This window comes from Chinchilla lanigera, unplaced genomic scaffold (genome assembly GCF_000276665.1).
Source record: "Chinchilla lanigera isolate Chin_1 unplaced genomic scaffold, ChiLan1.0 scaffold00005, whole genome shotgun sequence".
NCBI classification, from domain to species: domain Eukaryota; kingdom Metazoa; phylum Chordata; class Mammalia; order Rodentia; family Chinchillidae; genus Chinchilla; species Chinchilla lanigera.
Window position 1 is genome coordinate 6,934,788 of NW_004955406.1, and position 22,148 is coordinate 6,956,935.

A 22,148-nucleotide genomic window follows, 5' to 3' on the forward strand; every position below is an offset into this window, starting at 1 on the left:
GATCAAATCATTTTCACAGATTTTTTAAAAGAGACTCAAAATATGAAGGCACTGCTATAATACTGATTTTCTAGAGTATGTAATGAAATATCAGGGCCTCATCTGATCACGAGGACACTTAAAGTAAACTGGTGGCAGCATCAGCCCTTGCTAAGTCTCACCATGTATGAGGCCCCAGGTTCAATCCCCAGCACCGCCAAATCAAACAAACAAATGAAAAAAAAAGAAAGCAGCTTTTACACCTTTGCTCCAATTAAGTGGTTTCTACAATTTTTCTTTAAATTTAAAACAATTTAACTAACTCCTCTACATACATAACTGGTGGATATGTCTTGGCAGCGCCTCTCTGCCAGGCTTGCTGACTCTTCTAATTCTACTCCCCCCAGGTGGCTGCCTCATTTGGGTGTGTCTAGCCAAGTAGACAGGGCCAAGGCAAGCCATGCTTCTTCACTGGTATGCTGGCTGGATTCTCAAGAGCTTTTTCTCCAGGTGAGGCCAAGCTATCATTTACTGTGCAAAGCTGAACAGTACACTGAGGAAACCAGCACAATGTATCTTAGTTTCATCAGAGGACTAAAAAGATCCATGTTTTGCCCCTTTCTTAAAGTTAGCAGTGCCACATTGATACTTCAATCACTTAAATACTTAAGTGATTCTTAAATAAGTGATACTTAAGTGATACTTAAATAAATGTTCTTTCTTTTATTCTGACCAGGTATTATTTCTGGAGACACAGCAAGATCTTGACCTTTCTCAGGTTCCTTTGTAGTATAATGAAATAGCTCATGAGCTTCCTTATGCACACATCCATGTCATACAGACCATAAACATCATGAACTGAATGTTAGACTGTTTATATGTAGTTAATAAACATTTAGGACATTGTTATGGTTTGTGTCTGGATGTCTCCCCACGTCCTCATGCAGTCATGGGGCAAGCTTCTAGATTTATGATTGATTCATGGTCCAATGTTGGAATTATGGATGTGAGTACTATATCCGCCCTGAAGCAGGTAGTTTGCATACAATGTAAGGGAGGGAAGGAGACTACTTGCTGCTGCTCTTCCCTTTTTGCTCTTGTTGCCTTTGCTGTCTTTCACCGCCATGAACTGTTGTCCTGTGCCATGTTCCACCCTGCCTTGCAGCCAGCCAAGTATGGACTGAAACCTCCACAAACTGTGAGCTAAATAAACCTTTCCCTCTTTAATTTGGGATTGGGTATTTTGTCCCAGCAACGACAGAAAAGTAACGAAGACAGGCATTTAAGAATAATAACATGCTCCTCATAAGAGCTGTGAAGGAAGTAATACCACAGCACTTTAATACATGACAGAAACTCAAATTAGGGGAGTTTGGTTGACTTGAAGCTTTAAATAGAAGTGTTACACATGGTGTAACTATTTCAAATGTTTAGTTACAAGAAATGGGTAGAAAATCTGCTATATTTCCCATTAGCAACAATATAATGCAAAAATGAAATACATGAAGTGTGCTCCTCACCACTCATACAGCACTCCATCTTTATTTAAGGAGCTAACAGAGAATGGTATCTAATATCTATTATAAAACAAACCCTAAAAAATGTGGATTGGTAAATGTGTCAAAGAATGAATATTAAGGAAAGCTGGAACAACTGAAATGGATGGACTAACGAAAATAATTAATCAAAATTCTAAGTAAATTAATGAACTACTGAAAATTTCACATTAAAGTTTTGCACAAGCATTTAAAAATCAAAATATGAAATTATTGTTGGCATTAACAGTATCTGAAGTACCAAAAAATATAAAAAGATGGAAGAAACAGAATGATCTCATGTTCTTAAACTCAAGTACAAATCACAAGTATAAATCTTAATGTTAAAATTAACAATAAGATTACAATAAAAATAAAGATATAATTGGTAGCATCCATTCTGTAGATAACAAAGTTCTATTTCAAATGAGAGGTCTAAGACTAAAGTTATTACTTTGTTAAATATAAAAACTACGTTTCTTTAAATTCCTTTCAAAACAGGATTTGCATAAATTAAAGTGTACACTTTGCAGTTAAAATTCTTAAGGTTATAATTTTTTGCTAGTTTTTCTAAAGAAAAATGTAACACTGATATATTTTATTTGTCAGTTAAAAGAAATAATGAGAGGCAAATTACTAAGCAGGAAGAAAAGAGAAAATTAATTCTTTGAAAACAATAAAATTTTAAGATGCATTCAGGAAGTACAAATGGTAAATAAAAATTTGGGCCAAGAAGTTGAAGGCTCACCTAAATGTCACAGTAAAATGAAAAATACCATTATGTCATTAAACTTATTTACTTAATTTTCTGCTATACATTCCTTTTAGCAGAGCAGCCAACATATATACAGATGATGCTATAAACATATCCTACCTTTTTATCATATACATCTTGCCAGTTTACTCCAGAGAAGAAACTGTGTCTCATAATTTCTTTTGCATCATCTGGTCCTCCACCAAGGCTATGACGACAGAAATAAAATTAAATGAGTAAAAATATTTATATCAAACCAATACATTAAATTTCTTGTGAAAGTGTAATTTTATGAGTACTAGTTCTTAGAATAAAGTCATTAAAATAAAAAGCATTTGCTGTAGGATCTAATTTAATGTGTTATTATTAAGAATTAACTTCAGAACGAATGGAAAAGAGCAGAGACTGTGTAGACAGACTTAAAAGCAGCAAGCACTTTTGGTACTTAGGAGGGACAGGAGAATGCACAAATAGTTATACATTAGTTCTGCAAGGGTCAGAAATAGCATAGGTAGCACCTAGGAGATAATGCTAGCTATTATCATTGCCAACTCTCTAAATTAGTTTCCTTTTTCAAATGCCTCAAGTCAAAGGTACTCTTGTAAGTATAAATTATGAAATAAAGTTTGTTAGAAAGTAATTCATAAAGTAATGTTATGAACTTAAACTATTTTCATATCTCAAAAGAACGGCACAGAAACACCATTCTTTACCTACAAAATATTATAATGTGCTTTGCTTTGTAATTTGAATTAAAAATTTAAAAAATACTCCTCTCTCCCAGTTTTTGAAGACATTCTTATTTACTTGAACAAAACGAAATTCAGGTGTTTTTTAACATACAGCATATTAGACTCTAAGAAGTAACAGAAAAGCAGGAGGGAAAAAGAGATGGGGGAAAGAAACAAGGAAAAAGAGGAAAAGTAAAGAAAACATATAAAATCTGAATTTAGCATATGATACTTTCTTTGGACTTATTCAGGGTTAGAGATTATTTGTGCTGGTAGCAATGCGATAAGCTCTCAGAGAAATTATTCATATATATATAATTTTACTATAAATTTTACTGATATAAAGAACCAAATTTACAAAGATTAACAAAATTACAATGTTTCTATTGTAATGGATTCTCACAGGAATCTGTTGCTAATTTTGGTGTACCACAAAAGCCAATTATGGATACAAGTAGCTTCTAATTAATTCTTACATAAATACAGGTTGACTTTTTATGTTAAAGTCAAAGATGAAAGTGATACAACAGAAACATACATCAAACTTCACTTGTCTGTCCTATATGTGAATGAATTCCTTGTTGAATGGCTTATAGTTTTGGAACAGCAGAGTAATATCTACTTTTTGGCATTTACAGTGTAATAGATACATATACAACACACTTCTTAGTTTAATATAGAAGAATATTTAATCTACTTTCTGTGCCATTTACAATGTAATAGATGCATATGTAACACACTTGTAATATGCCCTGTTAATACTTTCTCTATGACTTATTTTTTAGCATGAAAATTTTGGTTTTTTGTTTTGTACTAGTATGCCTGCCATACGTAATGAACACATTTGACTGTAGGGAGCTGGTACACATACACATCACACCTTAATCCTTTTTACTTCCCCTCCCTTCCCTTCCATTCCTAGATTCCCTTCCCATCCCCAAAAGATCTACTTTCCTATTTCCTATAATCTTTAAATTATGTGTACTATACTTTGGGTTTCTCATATAAGAGAAACCATATGATATTTAAACTTCTGTGGCTGATTTATTTCACTCACTTAGCATTACGGTCTCAAGGTGTATGCATTTTTCTACAAAAACCTTAAATTTATACTTCTTTCTTTATGGTTGGGTGTATGTACCACATTTTCTTTAACCATTCATCTGTTTCTCCATCACCTTAAGTCTAAACAATCAAAACGAGAAATCAAACCCAGATGTGCAGTACTGGCCAGTTTCGGCAATATAAATACTCTCAGTATAGCCAATTTGAAGCAATCATAGCAGCTTATCTGCAATTACATATTTTCATACAGATATAACCTCAAGTACACACATAATAGTAAAATGTAACAAAAGTATGAGGAAGTGGTGAGTTTTGAGTAGTTATTACCTTTGTTTTGCTAGTCATGATCTATTTTGTATAGAGTCCTCCCCAAAAATGTACACATCAGGAAAATAAAAATTTGTATGAATATTTCAATACTAAATGTATTGAGACATCATGAGATTAATATGTTACCTTTGGCCTCTACAATTACTATGAGTACCTCTCAAGAGGTACTCATAGTGGTGGCCATTGGCTTCCAGACATTTATTAGTATGGTGAATTGCTGAAGTGTGGATACATTTTTTTGGTAGACTCTGTATTTATAAAATTTATTTTTTTACAATGACTCTTGGATTAGCATTTGGCTGACAAAATTCCTAAAAATTTTACAACTAGCTACTAACTTTAACACACCACTTGGTAAGATCAAAGTAATCACTGAAAGTAAGTAATTACACACTCTAATGAATTCTGGTTCGTGTGTGTAAGAAACACAAGAGTGGGAAGGACCTCGGATCCGCTGACACACTGTGAGGATGGGAACTAAGCAGCCAGCTGAGACCAGAGTATCTGCGGTGATACATGGTTCCCACAGCAGGTCTCCTATGCTCAGTTCTACACAGAATTCTTTAAATGAACTGGATACCAGGGATAGGACTTTCAGATTGGTTTAGATCATAACAGTGATGTTCACATGTGTAACCTTCAGCCTGCCAATTCTGTATTTAGTTAACCCTTAGCATTCTGGTCGCCACCCGCACTATTTTTCATCTTATTTCAAGTTTGCTCTTCTCACCATAGTAGGCTGCAAACTCCTTGGAGTGTGGAGATCAGTAATAGATCATTACAAATGCATTCTAAGCTTCTGTGTAGAGAACCAGAAAAGCAGAAACACCTAAATACATGTTTCTAAAAGGAATTTAACATTTCAAAGTAGGATTCAAAGGTCTGGATGAAAAAAATCAGAATCTTTCCCACTTTTTTACACTTTGTTTATAGTTCTATTGTTCACAGTTTTATGTCTTAGAGCCTCTAATACTGCCTGGCATTTGAAGTATACTTGGTATAATGCATTGGAACTACAGAATCCTAATCATTTAATAAATAAAAGATTTTTAATCCAGGTTCAGTTATTCATTTTCATGTGAAACCTCAGTACTTTACCATATTTGGGCTCTGGATATAGCCACCATATTTATCAAACATATATAAAGTGCCATCCATAATTACTATGCAAAGCCTAAGATTATAATCTTTGATTGCCATTTTAGAAACTGAGAGACATTCGTTAACACACATTTCCTCAAAGTGTGAAACTGTCAAAAATTTCAATGTCAGTGGCTCTCTAATATAAACTTAAGACTTTAAAATATGCTTTGAGTTATTTATGTCTTAGAATATTAAAGTTCAATATGAGAATGTCAAACTAAATCCTTAGATGCTATGGATTTTTGGGTGGTTTTTGAGGGGAGGGTTTGTTTTTGCTTTTTGGTACCACTGGTGATTGAACCTTGGCCTTCTCATTAAGCTATACCCCTGTACATTTTATTTTTATGTTGAGACAAGGTCTTGCTGAGTCAATAACTTGCCTAGGCTGAACTTGCAATCCTCCTTCCTCAGCCTCCCAGAGTGTTGGGATTACTGGTGTGTGCAACCATTCCCAGCTTTGGATTCTTTACTATTAGAGACACCACAGAATTCCTCTCTTAGTGTACTGAACGCAACATGAGGTCAAGCTTCTCCTATGAACTTTCTTTTCTCCTATGAACTTTCTTTTTTTTTTTTTTTGTTTCTTTTCCTCCGGTACCAGGAACCGAACTCACGACCTTGCGCTTGCCAGGCAGGCGCTTTGCCGCTGAGCTAAATCCCCAGCCCCTCCTATGAACTTTCTACATTGAAGATAAAGGAGGGGCTGATGGAATCATAAGTAATGGAGAATAGGAAATCAAAGCAAAACCCTTTAACTGACAGCAATGCATTAAAGAACACCAAAAACTCCAGGCAGTATTTAAGGTAAATGAATAGGAAAAATAAAGAAGTATCCTGTTATACTGTCTCTAATTATGCTTCCAAAGACTTTTCAGGGTCCTTTGTAGGCTTTCTCTTCTTTCTGCCTCTAAACTTTTGATTCCCAGGACTCTGTTTCTAGGCCCTCTTTTTCACACATTCTTATCCTCTCTACTATTTTTTTGTCTCAAACTACCTCTAAGATGCTCATGGTTCTAAAATTCATATATTCAGTTACCACTATATTCCTTTTAAGAATGGCTGTATCATTTTGAACTGACATTTCCATCTAGGTTTTCATAGAAATCTCCAACTTGGCATATTAAAGGTTACTATCAACATCAGCCCCAAAGATCCTCTTCCTGTCTGTTAATAATGGCCCACCATCTTCCTGTTAATGGTTCAGCTAGCTTTCTCTAGCTGGAAAGCTCTGAGGCAGCCCTGACCCCGCCTACTTCCTCCAAATTTCTGTTTAATCATTCGCAAAGCTCGGCTCACTGCTCTTTACTGCCGCTTCTGGAAGGACCCATGTCTTACCTTGACAATGCCAGCAGCATTCTTTTTTTTTTTTTTTTTTTTTTTGGTTTTTCTCCGGTACGGGGAACGAAACTCACGACCTTGCACTTGCCAGGCAGATGCTTTTGCCGCTGAGCTATATCCCCAGCCCCAGCCAGCAGCATTCTTAACTGCTGTCTTCCTGCCCTCACTCTAGACCTTCCCCCATAAAGCTACCAGGGCTACCTTTACACAGCACAGATCTGATTACACTGTCTCTGACTTTAAATTCTCCTGTGGCTTCTCATTCCTTTTCTGAATAAAGATTAAATATTTTCTAAGAAGCATAAGTCCTTATCATCTAACACATCCACTTCATCTCCCAATGTTATTCAACTCATACTCCACACTCTAGTCACTGAACTTCTCAAATGCCATGTGCATTTGTAATTCTAGCTGTACTTTCCATGTGAATTTCTCTGCTTGAATGCCACTGCAAACTCCAACTCCTACATAAGCCAGCTCAAGTTCTCCAGTACCCCAGAGATCATCATTTCAATAGCAGTTTGCACATAGTTGGCCTAAACATCTGTGAATATGTGCTTTGTGTTCCTCATTATTCTGTGAATTTCTAGAGCACAGACTTATTTATCTTGTTCTTTCTTGCTTTCCCTATACTTTAATTCAGTGGTGAAGGGGCTTGATACATTTATTATAAAAAAAAAAGTACCAGATGATTCAGAATATCACATCTTTTCTTTAGAACATCACCAACTTCTGAGTGACGATACACACCAGGCCAATTAACATTCTAGAAATTCACCTCCCACTTACTCAATAGTTCCTAAACACCTACTACATGCTAGTGCTACGCATGTGGTAGGTTTGGGGTAACAGTCAACAAAGGAAAAGGACACAGACACCATAATCAATTCTGTCCTACCAGCCATTAGATAAAGGGCAGCAATGGAAAAGGGGGCCACGGCTGCCTATAGGAGTCAGAAAAGAATGGGATAAAAATTCACTGTCCTTGAGATGAAGCCCTACATTAGATCCCAAATCAAACAGGTAAAATGAAAGATACACATTACCTAACCAGACTAAATGGACACATTTCAAAATCTGAACTGTGAAATGAATGCACTGTAAATAAAAGTCATAAGAGATAGCAAATAGGCAGCAAGAAACATGTTTTCTACACTTGTTTCACCTGAACTTTCGGTGAGACCTGAGCTAAGTCACTTAATCCCTGTCCAGCCCTTTGCTTCCCATTCAATCAAACAGAAATGTGAACAGTATCTACCCTATCGGTTGTACAATGCTTTTGAAAAAACAAAGTAGATCAAAGGTGAGAAAGTGTCCTGAAAAAGAAACCAAAATCATTTTACAAATATAAGGTCACACCTCAGGTGTCAGGATTACCACACACCTTTTTAAAATGGCTTCTCAGAAAACAAAAAGATGGTATCTCTTTTATTATGTTTATTTCTGCTGAAGGTACAGTCATATTCCTTATAAATTTAAAGCTAGAAACATGCAATAAAGCATTTCAAAAGTGCATAAAGCCTGTATTTCAGGATTCATTTACTCCTTCACTTGTTGATTCAGTGTCAGTAAATACCTGTTGAACATCAATTATAAACAAACTGTAACAAAACACTCTGAGAGGAGTTATGGCCAATTCAACAACACATGGAATCATCGATCTTCCAGATGCTTAGGATTTAATAGTTTCAAAGAAATTCACAGATGAATTTCATAGAAATACACAGACACCTATAGATGGGAGGGTCCACATATTCATATATAAGGACACTAAGAACATTTTAAAACTAGTAATAGTCGTTTCATAATACTATAGTGATTGCATCAGTAATCATTTATAGATGAAGGAATATGTAAACATGAACAACGAGTACTGTGGCTCACTGAGCAAAGCAGCAAAGCTGTAGGACTCTAGCTCACAGCTGTAGTTACAAAGAAAATACAATGCGTAAAAGGTTTTTTTAAAAAAATATATTTTTTGTTTGCTGTCAATCCTTTCAGTCCTGCATGGAAATGAGAATAATATTTTTAAATGACAAAAAACTAAAAAATGTGTTATCATAGCTTGGGGCTGGAGGAAAGAAAAGAAGCAGGTCTATTCTTTCTACAATGTAAATCAGCAGAAACACAAAGGCCAGAGACCACAAGGAGCTAAAGGGATCCTCCAGGCCTGCAAGGTCAAGCAGCTAGGCGATGAAGAAACCACTCCCTCGTAATGAAACTCAAAATCCTTAGCTGTCCAATCTGCACAAAATTTCCAAGTCAGGAAACAGTGGATAAAAATTTTTAATTGTTCTATATTACGCAGTTAAAAATAAGTCAATGAGGGAATGTCTACACCAAACACATTATTTTTTGGTTACAGCTGAATGAATTTTCCTATAAGAAAATTCCTTACAGCCACATTTATCAGTAACTGAGTGTTACTTGAGGCTTACCGTTTATTTGGATCCTTTATCAAGAGCCCTGAAAGCAAAGATTTTGCATCTGAAGAGAGTGTTCGTGGAAATTTAATGTCTTCCATTAGTATTAGCTCAAAAAGTTTCTCATGGTCCTGGTTGTAGAAAGGTAACCTTCCGCACATCATCTCATACATGACAACCCCCAGGCCCCACCAGTCCACCGCTCGGCCATAGTCGTTGTCTTCTAACACCTAAAATGAAATCAGCAAAATGATTCATTACACATTAATTCCAAAGCATTACTCCTAAGACATAAGGATTTCCATAATAAATGCATCTCAATTCAAAAGCCTGTAGCCTATTCTGAGATCTAAACTATGAAACATCCTACAAAAGGTACAATCACACCAAGTATGTGGAATACTCAACATATATCCATAAATGGTCCATGTTTAAAAAAAAAAAAGAACCTGTAAAAAAAATTTTAAAAACCAAAGTAAATAAGGATAAAATTGAAGCTGTTAGTACATTTGTGTATTTTTCTCTTAGTTCTACTTAAATTTTTCACCCTGAGCTCACTAATATGGACTTTAACAATTTAAAGCTACACAGTAGAGCATGTAAGGTGCGTTACACATTCTTGCTTTAAGACCTAAGTAAAAAACAACAACAAAAACCAAACAGCTGTAGCACAAATCAGTGAAAGACAAGAGTAACAAACACAATATAACAGCAGTGAGTACAAGGCATGACAATCACTAAAATAAATTTGAAAACTTCTCTGGGCCCCTGTATCTTTAAAGTCAAAAAAATAATTAATAAAATAAATATAAGATTTACTGTTTGGTTTGCAGTAAATTTCAGTATCCAAAGCCTCAGTAGCTCAGTAAAATTTTTATTAAAGACAAAAACCACAGATTGGTCTATGACCTTGTATTTGTTTCCCAACATGCACTGGATGCAAAATAAATTCAGTGAAAAACTGGCATGAAAGTAAAACTTTGGTTATGTTAGAGCAACCTTTTTTTTCCCTTTATTTATATTTCTTTATTATTTAACTGACAAGTAAAAATTGTACACAGTTAATACAAGTATACATTATTACAATTTAAACATTTATCATTTCTTTGTGGTAAAGATATTCAAAAGAAACAACCTGTTTAAATTACAACATGACACTTTACATATCTTGGTTTCTCATTCAATGGGGTACTCCTCATCTATTTGCAAATTCCAATACTTTTTTTAAAAAAACTATTTGAATAATCTTAAAGCTCATTTTATTGAATCCTCTCCAGCTTTGGAAAAAAAAAAAACAGTTCAAGAAAACCACAGACATAAATTTTATCAATTAAAAAAACCTCATATATAACATGATATAATAGAAAATTTGGTAAGAACAAAGTTGTAATGTTCCAAACTTTCTTGGATTAGTCAAATACTTTGTGGAAGATTATGTCATTGACTGTTTTACCAGTAATTTCACAGAGATGCAGGTGATATTTTTGCCAGTTACATTATGGTTATCTATAAATACTATGAAAGGTACTTTGGTAGAGAGATTTTAAAATGAATCAAATTTCAAGGAAAATATGTGTTAAAGATCTATTTGTACAATACTATGAAAAGATTTTTAATTCCACAGTATCAATATTTTATTTCATGGCCAGAAAAGCCTAGGAACTGAATTAGTAAATCACAGCAAGTCCAATGATTGTCTTTCCAGGAATCTTTTGTTAATCATAAACTAAAGAAAATATTTTCTGGAAAACAACAAATTCTAGTTTTTATCACTGGTCAAAAATATTTCAATTTGCATTCTGGGTGTAGTAACATAAGAACAAATAAAAACCAAGATAACCCAAAGAAGCATGAGGAATTCAACGCACACGCTTATATTGAAAGCAATGCTATATATATATAATCATTTTAAAGTAACAGTGATTTCAATGATTGAGGGATCTAGCCCATGGCCAATTAGTAGAATGTACTGTTTGTGGGCCATTATTAATCAATACAGTTTTTTACCTAATAGCAAAGAAAAAAGTCTAACTAATCTTTATCTGCATCCCTGTAACAAAACAGTGGCATGCATGAAAAGGAGCCAAATGTGGTTTTTAACCTCTTTTTTCATAAAACCATAAAAAGCATAAAAGCTGGATTAACTGCCTCCCGAACCCACATTTCACCAGCCGGGTTCTCATCCCCAGCTGGCAAAACTGGCAATCCTTTATTTTTGTTTAAATACCTGGTTTGCAGCCAGAAGGGAAAGTGAGTACATAAAAAGAGGTATTCCTTTTTCATTTTGAAGAGAAAAAAACAACTGAAAAATGAAACTATTGTTAAAAAATTTGCTTGATAAAATATATTGTATTTAGCTTTGTAAAATGAACACTGCTTCTCAAAATGGTTTTGCTTTTAGTGCTTTAATTGATATACCGATGTACAATGCTATAATTAGAACTGTTCGCAGTATTACTTTGCAGTGAACAATATTAATGTACTGTATTGTCTTATTGACATGTAAACATCAGCAATGCTAAGAAAAAAAAAAAACATCCTAACAACTCAGCTGCCCTCTCTACTTAAAGGATTTTGCTATCAACTAAAGGATTTTGCTATCAACTAAAAAGAAAGATTTTCTGCTCATCTCCTTCCTCCAGACAGCTGTAAAATGAAACACAAGAAATAAAAACACAAGTGATTTCAATATTCTGCATACAGGTATAGAATATACAACATGTTCCCACTATTCTTATTATACCCTTTTTCTCTCTCCTTAAATCTAAGTGATTTCAAAACACAATGCTGTGAAATACTTTAGAAATCCAAAGTCATATTATTTCAAATCCAACAGCCTTTTTAAAGCTAGTTTTGGAAGAGAGTTCTCCCTCACTCAAAGCACTTCTTTTTCTAAAATTATACTAACATATTAAATGCATACTTTCTAACATAAGAGTCTGATTCTTATAATTTTTTTCCCTTGCAAAAAGGCTAATTTATCTCATGATTACTATAAAGACTAAGACAAGAGTATGATAAATGGTGATGTAAAGCAGAAGCACAACAATGACAAAGTACAATGCAACTCCATTAAAACACAACTTATCATATAACTTGTATATAAATAACAGGTCAATCACATTCTTGGAGAAATCATCTAGTAAAAGATTCTCTTGATAAATTAGTCTATGTCTCTTTCCCATAAAATCAGTATTACTGATTTTCTAGTGACAATCAAAGTGTAGGTATGAATGCAGGTATCTGGAATTTCCTTCTTTTCCTATTGAATTTTATAATCGTGGATGTACCCCTCTGTTTCATACCTGCATTTCACACAAATGCCCAAACAGGTAAAGGACAAGGGAACTAAAAGAAATACAAATGTTAAAAAGGGATGTGAGGTCACGTCAAATCAAAACCCAAGCAGAGCATAAACTCTAGGGAAAAAAGGCTTAGTTTCAATTCTCCTACCAGGAGTCAGATATCAATTTACTTCAGATATAACAAAACTTAAGTTTCAAAGAGGCCACAGTAAATATTACTCAATATTAAATATTCTGGTAACCTTTGATGAAGATATTTCCATTTATAAACCAACAAGGTGACAGAGAAAAAAAAATCCACCATGAATAGGCTCTTAAACAGTGACTAATTTCAAAGAATAATATTAAATAAGAAACTACATATTTTAAAATATCACCAATTAATATTCCCAATATAAATATTTATCTAGCCAACAAGGCATTTACAAAAAAAAAAAAAAACATTCACCCCAGTATTCTTTTACCAATTAGGGTTTACTGGGAGGCAGAAGGGACACCTCTCCCAGCTTGCTGGCCAGGCCACACAATGCTCCCAAGGCAAGCAATTACAAGGAGGCTATGAGTACCCTGGAGTGGCTTACTGCTCAATCAATAATCCTGACAGAACAGATGGGGGAAATTAAACATCTAAACAAACTGTCTGCACACCTATGTTGTGAAAGTAAACTGCGAACTTGGATGAACCAATTTACTACTAATTCAAAAAAATTTTTTTCTGGTAACATTACATTTCAGGTAACTAGTACATGAGATATATATGGAACATTATCATTTCTGGAAGCCCTTTATATATTTTCAACATCATAGGTATCTGCTAAAAAGTAGTAACTGAAAACCTTCTAATTCAGACTTTAAAACAGATTGTAATTTTAAAAGAAATACATATTTCAATTCGTAAGAATTATAAATTTCACAGTTTATCCATAAATATGTACTTTATAACTATTTTATCAACTGTTCTAATAATTCTTAAGAGATAACACTTAGCCATTTACTATGAATTGGAATGTCATCAGCTTTATGGCCACCACTAGAATGCAGTCTACACAGCATTTTCAAAAGCAAACTCAGACTGGAGAAGCAAAACTCTCTGAAGCAGAAGAAAGCTGAAAATAACAGTGATTAAATCATACTCACACATATTTTCTCACAGATTTCTATACTTCTTTTTTATACTGAAGCAACAGACATTATGGAAGTCCAAGAAACTAGGTCACTATAATCCCAGTAAAAATAGCAAAAATCACTAGTCTAATCACTAGTGTTTCAAGTTTGGGTAGTTTCTTTCTTTTTTTAAAAAAATACGTTCTTATGCTTCAGAGAATTTAAAATTAAACTTTGTGGTTTACCTAGAATCATAACATATGTACTAAAGTCAAATATCATATAACTCTGAAAAGAAGTTTATGTTAAACATAGATACTATAAAAACCAATACAACTCTAAGTAAAATTCACTACTTATAAATACTGAAAAGCATGAATTCCATTTCAGTTCACATTTTCAACAATACCGAACTATGGGGCAAAACGAGGTGACTGCTGAGGTTACCTGAAACAACAGAAAGTAGCACTATAGTAAACAACTAAACTGAATGTGTTCACTCTAATATAATCAGCCAGCTCATACAGCATTTCTGAAATATGAATTCTAACCGTGAGGCAGAAACTGCTATTTGAACTAATCACTGTGCTCCTGAAGGAAATTAACTAAACTTTGTTTTCACTTTGATAAGGTGATGAGACCTTTTCAGAAATACCAGAAAGATGACCGTTTTCTAAGTACCTCTGGCGGACAGGTGTTATGTAAATTACTAGTAACAGAATAAAATAGTGTACTGTACACAGTTTTAGAAAGGCTGAAACAACTCTTTTCACAAAATACTCTTAGTAGTTCTAAGACTAATGTCATCGTGTGCAGGGATGCAGAAGCACATTATCCAAAGGCTAATAAAATGTAACTGTATGTGCTACTGATTTTACCTGCAGATTAAATATCCAAACAGGTGTAACTTTGGCCTCATTTATTTCTTTTAACATTTCCCAAAGATAATACTGAAAGAGTCCACAAAATGACATCTTTTACATATATTCTTTGTTGGATTTAAAGTACGTAAATACAATTCTGCTTAATAAATTTCAGTTAAGTTTGCCCTATTCTTTCCACCTATGTTACTCCATGCTAGTCTTTACTACTGCTTTTACTACGTGTTTAGGAAGTTAATACGTATCTTTGGTTTCCCATTTACACAGAATTTAATTTCCATTTGTATTAAGATTTATTACCATAAAATAAATCTTTGCATCAAAATAGCTATCAAAATATTCTGATGTATGTCGGATATTTTCAATGAGATATTAAACACAGGCTCCTAAAGAAAAAATGAATAAAAATCATTTAGAGGGTTCTATAATAGGGTTCTATGAACTAAGAAGAATGCATCAAAAACTGCATTTTTAGCTGCTGGGGGAGAGGGGGAAGAAATTACTTTGCATTTGGATAAAACTATATATTTTTCCTTCCATAGTTATTACAGCTAGATATTATATATTTCCCAACAACCAACTCATTTTTCCCAATTTTTGTTAGTTCTAACTTGATTATCAAATAATTTTTATTTTTACACTATTACAGAAGTGCATTTCTCTAGGTTTCCAAAACCACCTTATTCAACCTTCCCCATCTGTCACCATCTGCTTCTTTTTAGCATGTACTTTTTGTGTGATCACATAAGCATGTGAAAAATAACTAACATTCAGATGATTATCTGCTGGTACATTTGAGGACTGGGCATAATAAAAGTGAACTGCCAAAACGTACTTAACACTTTTAATTTTGTTGGGTCTTGCATGTAAGCTACATTTGATTTTCAAACTGTTTTACAGTTGGAAAGTTGATCAGGTACTGCTAACTCAAGAGCAAAGCTGAGATTCTAAATAATTAGCACTGCATAAAATGGTTTGGATTCATAGGAACCAAACCAAATAGTAAAATTTAACAATAAGAGTTTATATGCGATTTCTAATTTCTTTTATAATTTCTAGGTGTGAAAACAGAGTATAGATTACAAAAATAAATCCCCTCAAGGTAATTTATGTTCCATAATTTATTACAGGACCAGTTTTACTCTCTTATAATGTACAAAAGAATAAAAGCACTCTCATTTAAAACTACCCTTTAAACAAAGTTTTACGGTAAATGCACAGTTCATATGCCTACTAGGATAGGATCTCTTAAAAAGACAGCAGGAAAGCCCCTAGTCCTTTCTTCTTTAACAATGAAGATCTGTAACACTATTGAGGCTGGAAAGCTGCACTGTCAGCCCCACTCTTCATCAGGAGAGGTCAGAGAGATACTTTAAAAACTCTTTTCAACAAATGACATATTAATACTATGAGATATTTTTTCATGGTCTTTAACATGAGAGGCAAGTTGAGTTCATTTAAAACTTAAATTTATTTACAAACCTACTGTGAGAAATAGCTGCTGGCTTTGAACTGATTTCTACCATTCTTTCCATAGTGCCTTTGAAATATAGTACCTTTGAAATACCCTGTCTATCTGTAAACCGAAAGTTATTCCTACTAAATTAAGAACAAAAGGTACAAGAAGAACCACTACTAGGTTGCAGCAAGATCTCTACATATTGTATAGACAATTCTACAAGAGCAGAAAGGAAAAAACTGACAGTCATTCGCCAGAGAAATAGTTATCAAAAAAGTATTCCAGATGAGATATGTACCTACTACTTACCTTGCTATCAAGAAAGGACTATCATTAAAAAATAGTATGTACTAGAAATTGCAGGGTCTGAATTGACAGACATAGTACTTGAAAGTAAAGGCTAGTTTCAGCTCCCACCAATTCCTAACACTGACCTTGTTACTATCACATTATCTCCATGGAATTCAGGACCCTCAGGATCCAATCCTAGCCCTTTGGACTCCAATCCCCCTACCTATGTATCCACCTCTTTTCCTGCTTGCAACTTAGGCTAGGACTGCCAGGCCTTCCTAGCAAGCAGAAATATTTTTCCATTTCTTCCCACTACACTGTCTGTGACTCTACTAAAGCAGTTACTTTCTTGCACAGGGACTACTTGCCATATCTTACCACCTTACTAAAACAGCAAGCTACTCGATGACAAAAAACCTTTCTTATTGTCTTTGTATTCCTAACATGACACAAAGCCTCACATCTAATAAATATTCAATAAATGTTTCTTTAATGAATGAATGAGTGTATAAATGGTCCACAACGGAGAATAAATTCTTAGTTTTTCAAGTAAGGGTAAATACCTTCTGAGTCACCCCAAGCTAACAAAAATGCAGTATATGATGCACTTGTTTATTATAATTTACACAAGAAGTTAGTTGTTTCCAAGTTTCTCCTCCACAGACAGTATGTCCAGTGATCACTCTCTTCCGTGGTGTCAAGATGTCAACTATGAACTAATGTGTTTTCTTAAAGACAAAACCTTTGTCTCATTTTTAAAAAGTTATACAGATTTGTTTTATTTTTAAAACAAAACTGTTAATGTCTTGTGAACTGTAAACTTTCTATTTAGAAACAATTGGACTCTTGCATTAAATTCTTGGTTTTGTTCTTCAGTTGATGGTATTTGCATGGAAAACACTATCTTTGTTTCTTAGGAGATCATCTGCTTCTGAAATGAGACTTATTTATCTTCTTCAGAAATAATTCCCCTTAATTATGAAGCAACTAATTTTGGTATTCTAAATATGGTATATCATCATTCATAGAAAATGTATAGCAAAGGTAACTGAACTCCAGAGAAACAAAGAATTTGTTTTTTATGACATTCACAAAAACAATCCTACTCTAGAAAATATGATCTTGTGTTTGAATAAACAAAGAAGTATTTCTAAAATTTTACGTAATTCAACCACATAATTTTAAAGTCTAGACTTCGTAGCAGAGAAAATAGTATTTACAGCAAGAAAATAATTAGAAATTTACTGCATTTTAAATACTAGCACTTATTTACAATAACTCAACATTTTTAAAATATAAATTTAAATACTAAGTTTCAATGAAAAAAACTGCTATCATAAACCAGCATGAGTAACTAGATACATGGGACATGCCAATATCACTGTGAATTTATTCTATTTCCTAACTTCTGTTGATGACCTTTTCCTGTTGGGTATTTAACAAAGCATATATTTTTAAAGTTACATTTATTTACATTTGTAAGTGGCTTTGAAACTGACTTTTTTGGGCCATCACGCACATAGCTAACAAAGTAAAAGTAGGAAAGGCATAGACATGCATGCCTGTATAATCTCAGCACTTGAGAAAATGAGGCAGGAGAATTATGAGTTTGAGGTCACTTAGAGCTTTGGTCAAGGCCAAACCAGATTGCAAGCAAAACTCTTGCTCAAACAAAAAACAACCTCACCACCAAAACCCAAAACAAAAAGTACAAGTAGGCTTCATGTTCAGACAAACCAACTTACAGACCCAATTATAACTCTACCAACTCCTACCTAAAAAATGACCTTCTGTTCGCTTCTTACCTTTCAAAAGCTAAGTATCACAGAAGATTATTCCAAGTATCAAATGAAACAGTAGTTGTAATGTATGTATACAGTATGCAGCACATAGAGGCTGCTCCATAAACAGAAATCCTAGCCCATTAAGGATAAACACCTCCCTGTTTGGCTCTATGCACAATGACCTTGGAATCTAAAGGAAAATTGAGCTCATCTTGCCTCAGGGCTTTCACATTAGCTAATCTTGCAAACCTCTTCCTTATATCTCAAATATCCCATTCCCCGACCCTCTCTATCTGTGGAAGATTTTATTTTACAAAGATGGCTCCAACAATACTTCCAATCTTACAGGCTCTTCTACAATGGGAGGTAAGTTCTATGTCTCTGTTCTTTACATCTGAGCAGGTTTTCGAATGTTCAAGGAATAAACATAACAGAAATGATGTGGTACAACTTCTGAAAGAAGTGCATAAAAGGAAATGCATACATGAATGTTCATAGTGTTATGCATATTAGTAAAAAAATAAAAATAAGAAAATCCACCTACTGTTGAATGAATAAATACAATGTACTATTTAACCACACAAAGGAATATTATTTATATGGCTATAAGGAATGGAGTAGCAATAGTATGCTGCAACACAGACGAATCCTGAAAATAATTTTCTAAGAAAAACAAGCCAGAAGACTCCACAATACACAATTTCACTTAAAAGAAATGTCCAGAATAGGTAAACTGATAGAGACAGAAGGCAGATTAATGGTTCCTTGGGGAAGGGAATGTGGAGCTAATGAGTACATGGGTTTCTTTTTGGGTGATGAAAATATTCTGTAATTAGACAGTGGAGATGGTTGTACAACTTTATGACTACGGTAAAAATAAAACCTACTGAATTAAACTTTAGAAGAATGAATTCTATGGCATATGATTTATACTCTAATTATAAAAAATTTACTGTAAAATACATTTCTGAAATATTAAACTTCTAACAGGTTACTTGGTGAAAAAGAATGAGTAAGGCTGATTCTAACTTGTACCTATCACCTTCACTGTTAAGAGGTCAGAGCCAAAGAACTTTGACCACACTGCAGCCGTCATTATGAGAAAGCTGAGGCCACAGGGGGAGGCTACATGTGAGTACTGCTGTCAACAGGCCTAAGGTGCTGGAGGACAGTCAACAGCAACTATGAGATTGCAAGTGAAGACTCTTCTAGACGATTCCAGACAATTCCAGTTGATTCCAGCCTCAAGTCATGAAGTCACCTCCTCAATCTAAAGTCTTTCTGCCTGAAGCCACATACACAAGTGGAACAGAAATAAAGCTTTTCCACCTGCGTTCCTATTGCAGAAAATCCACAGTAACATCAAATGGTATTTTATCACTCATCATGGGGAAGTTTGTTAGACAGTAATAATAACCATAACCAGAGCACATCAAATAGCCACTGCACCACACCCTTTCTATTATCTGTTGTTGTTCCCTGTATGGGAAAAAACTTAAGATATGATGTTATTTCTTTCCATTCTGTCTCCTCCACTGAAAGTAAATTCTCTGAGAATACAGCCTTTTTCTGCTTGTTCCTGTAACCACATCACCCAGAAAAATGTCCAATATATAACAGAAACACAGTAAGTATTTGTTTAATAAACTAAGAAACTATTGTTGAACCCTTAGCACAAAGAGTCACTGGTCTGGAACTCCCATTCATGTGAACTCTAAAATGTAGGTGTAGTAATCTCCCAACAAAATAATTTTCAACATGTAAGTATAAAACCCCATAGTACTACAAATTCAATAACCACCCTAATCTTTGTTTCTAAGCCCAAGACAATTTATAAAGCTCAAAACATTTTTGCTGACATCATTCAATTATTAAATTTTAATAAATGAGCCAAATGGGCATAACAAAAATTAAAAGCATAGTCAACATATAAAACTGATGTAATCTACTTGTGCTTATAAAGTTCATAAAGTTTAATGTATATGTAATCTTGGTCCTAAAATAGCCCATTAAAGCAGGCTAAATTTGATTCACGTTAAAATTTAGGTAAAATCAGTAGTAAGCATTGCAATTTTTAAAAATGCTTAAATGGCTACCTTTGCTAAACATAGCATCGATGTTCTTGTTCATATGAATGGAACAAAAGCTTACCTCTGGTGCCAGATACTCTGGTGTGCCACAGAATGTCTTCATGGTGGCTGCATCTGTGATCCCTTCTTTGCAAAGTCCAAAATCTGTAATTTTTATGTGGCCATCTTTATCTAGCATCAAATTCTCCAACTGCATTTAAGAAAAATGACAAAATTTGTTCAGTAGTCTTCAAAAATAGGAAAATGATGTTTTGAAAACTTTTGAATACTGAGTAGGGTATTTTGAAAAAAGAATACAGTTGCAGTTAATAGAACTTTAGCATTTACAAATCTTGTAGCTTCATGTGTAAAAGGTAATTTGTTTCATCAAACTCTTCAATGTTGACAAAATTAGCCATTTGTAAACCACTGGAAAGGATGAAATAGCTTTAAGAGCCATAAGCATATAAGTTCTGAGAACCAAAACCTAACCAGCTTTTCAAAGCAAACACTGACCCTTTTTTCCAAATAAAATTGATTTTTAAAAATCCTAAGGAGATGAGCAAATATAAAGGTGGTTTTAACAATTTCTCTTGGGAATCTATTGCTGTTACAAAAAATTCACAGAGTTTCATGGTGGCTATAAATCAAATCTAAATCTTATTTTGTATGGTAAGGTGATAACCTCTTTTATGAATCTTTGTAATAAAGAAATACAAACCCTTTTAAACATAAAAATATCAACGTCAAATGTTCAAAAGTTAATAAAATATACAGCACAAATGTTAGAAATTTAGGAATCTCTCTGAACCCACTAACTCAAAAACACGAAAGAGAATCTTAAAGATCTAACCAAGTGGCAAGACCATCTGCCTCAACTGAAAATTGTTAAATACAGAGGGGGAAAACTTTGTGCAAAGCCAACACAATTAAAAATCACAGTATCACTGACCAATCTGAACTCAAGCCATGACTATCCTCACAGAAAGATACATAGAAGCTGAGTTGAGATCATATAACCTTACACAGAAAAACTACAAAAATGTGAAAAGTATAGGATAAATAATAATTAACTTGTATTTGAAGTGTGGATACTTTATTTATTAATGTTTTCCCCTTTTTTATTCTACTTAATGTGATGACATTTCAAAGTGCTTACCTGAACTCTACAATCAATACCAAATTTGAAACAGCATTCCACATTAGAACATGAACATACTAATATATGAAATATGATGACATCATACTCTTCGCCATACTGTCACATATAATATTATAAAGGGACATTCAACACAGGTAAGTAAACTGTGTTCACTGAGCAAAGATCAGAACAGACAAGTCCTGCTTTATAGTAGCACTACAATGAATTGCCTGACGGAAATAATCAATCAATACGTGTTTCTGGCACACTACACTTCAAAAAAGTGAGTCTTTCTTCAACTCATCCACAGAGTTGAATATACCCTAAATACACTGTTAAATCTTTTTTAAAATACAAATAGGAGTTTTTATCTTGTGATTCAAATTCAGATATCTGAATGTGAACTGTCCCTACCAGCTAGAACCTAGAAACCAAGGATCATTTATACCAGTAAGTCTCAAACACCAAATCCAATCAGAAACACCAAGAAAGTTGCTTTTCTTTCCTCCTACTATCTTTTTTTTAATCTCTCTTGCTCTCCTTTATTTCTCATGCCTGTCATTTCTCTTTTTTTCCTCTTTCAAATACAACCCCTTCAACTGCCCTCCCCGAACTTGCCACAGTAAGAGAGAACTACATAGTGAAGTGTCTCTTCGTTTGTTGAATAAAAAGTACATGCCCCATTCTTAATTTTTAAAGTATGCTTATTGTTTTACTATATAAAATACTGCAAGTATTTTAAAATACTGTAATAAAAAATTAAAAATATAGGGGGCTGGGGATTTAGCTCAGCGGCAAAAGCACCTGCCTGGCAAG

At 33.9% G+C, this 22,148-nt stretch overlaps 1 protein-coding gene across 4 annotated transcripts in view; it reads right to left on the bottom strand.

Moving 5' to 3' along the window:
• Akt3 (v-akt murine thymoma viral oncogene homolog 3) overlaps positions 1–22,148 on the bottom strand; it is a 255,797-nt gene that overhangs the window by 26,912 nt on the left and 206,737 nt on the right. For all 4 annotated transcript variants that reach the window (XM_005374760.2, XM_013520333.1, XM_005374758.2 and 1 more), the window contains 3 exons: positions 20,274–20,402; positions 9,314–9,528; positions 2,389–2,476 (listed from right to left, as the gene is read on the bottom strand). In XM_005374760.2, coding sequence (XP_005374817.1) covers positions 2,389–2,476; positions 9,314–9,528; positions 20,274–20,402 — 432 coding nt within the window. The remainder of the gene's footprint in view (positions 1–2,388; positions 2,477–9,313; positions 9,529–20,273; positions 20,403–22,148) is intronic.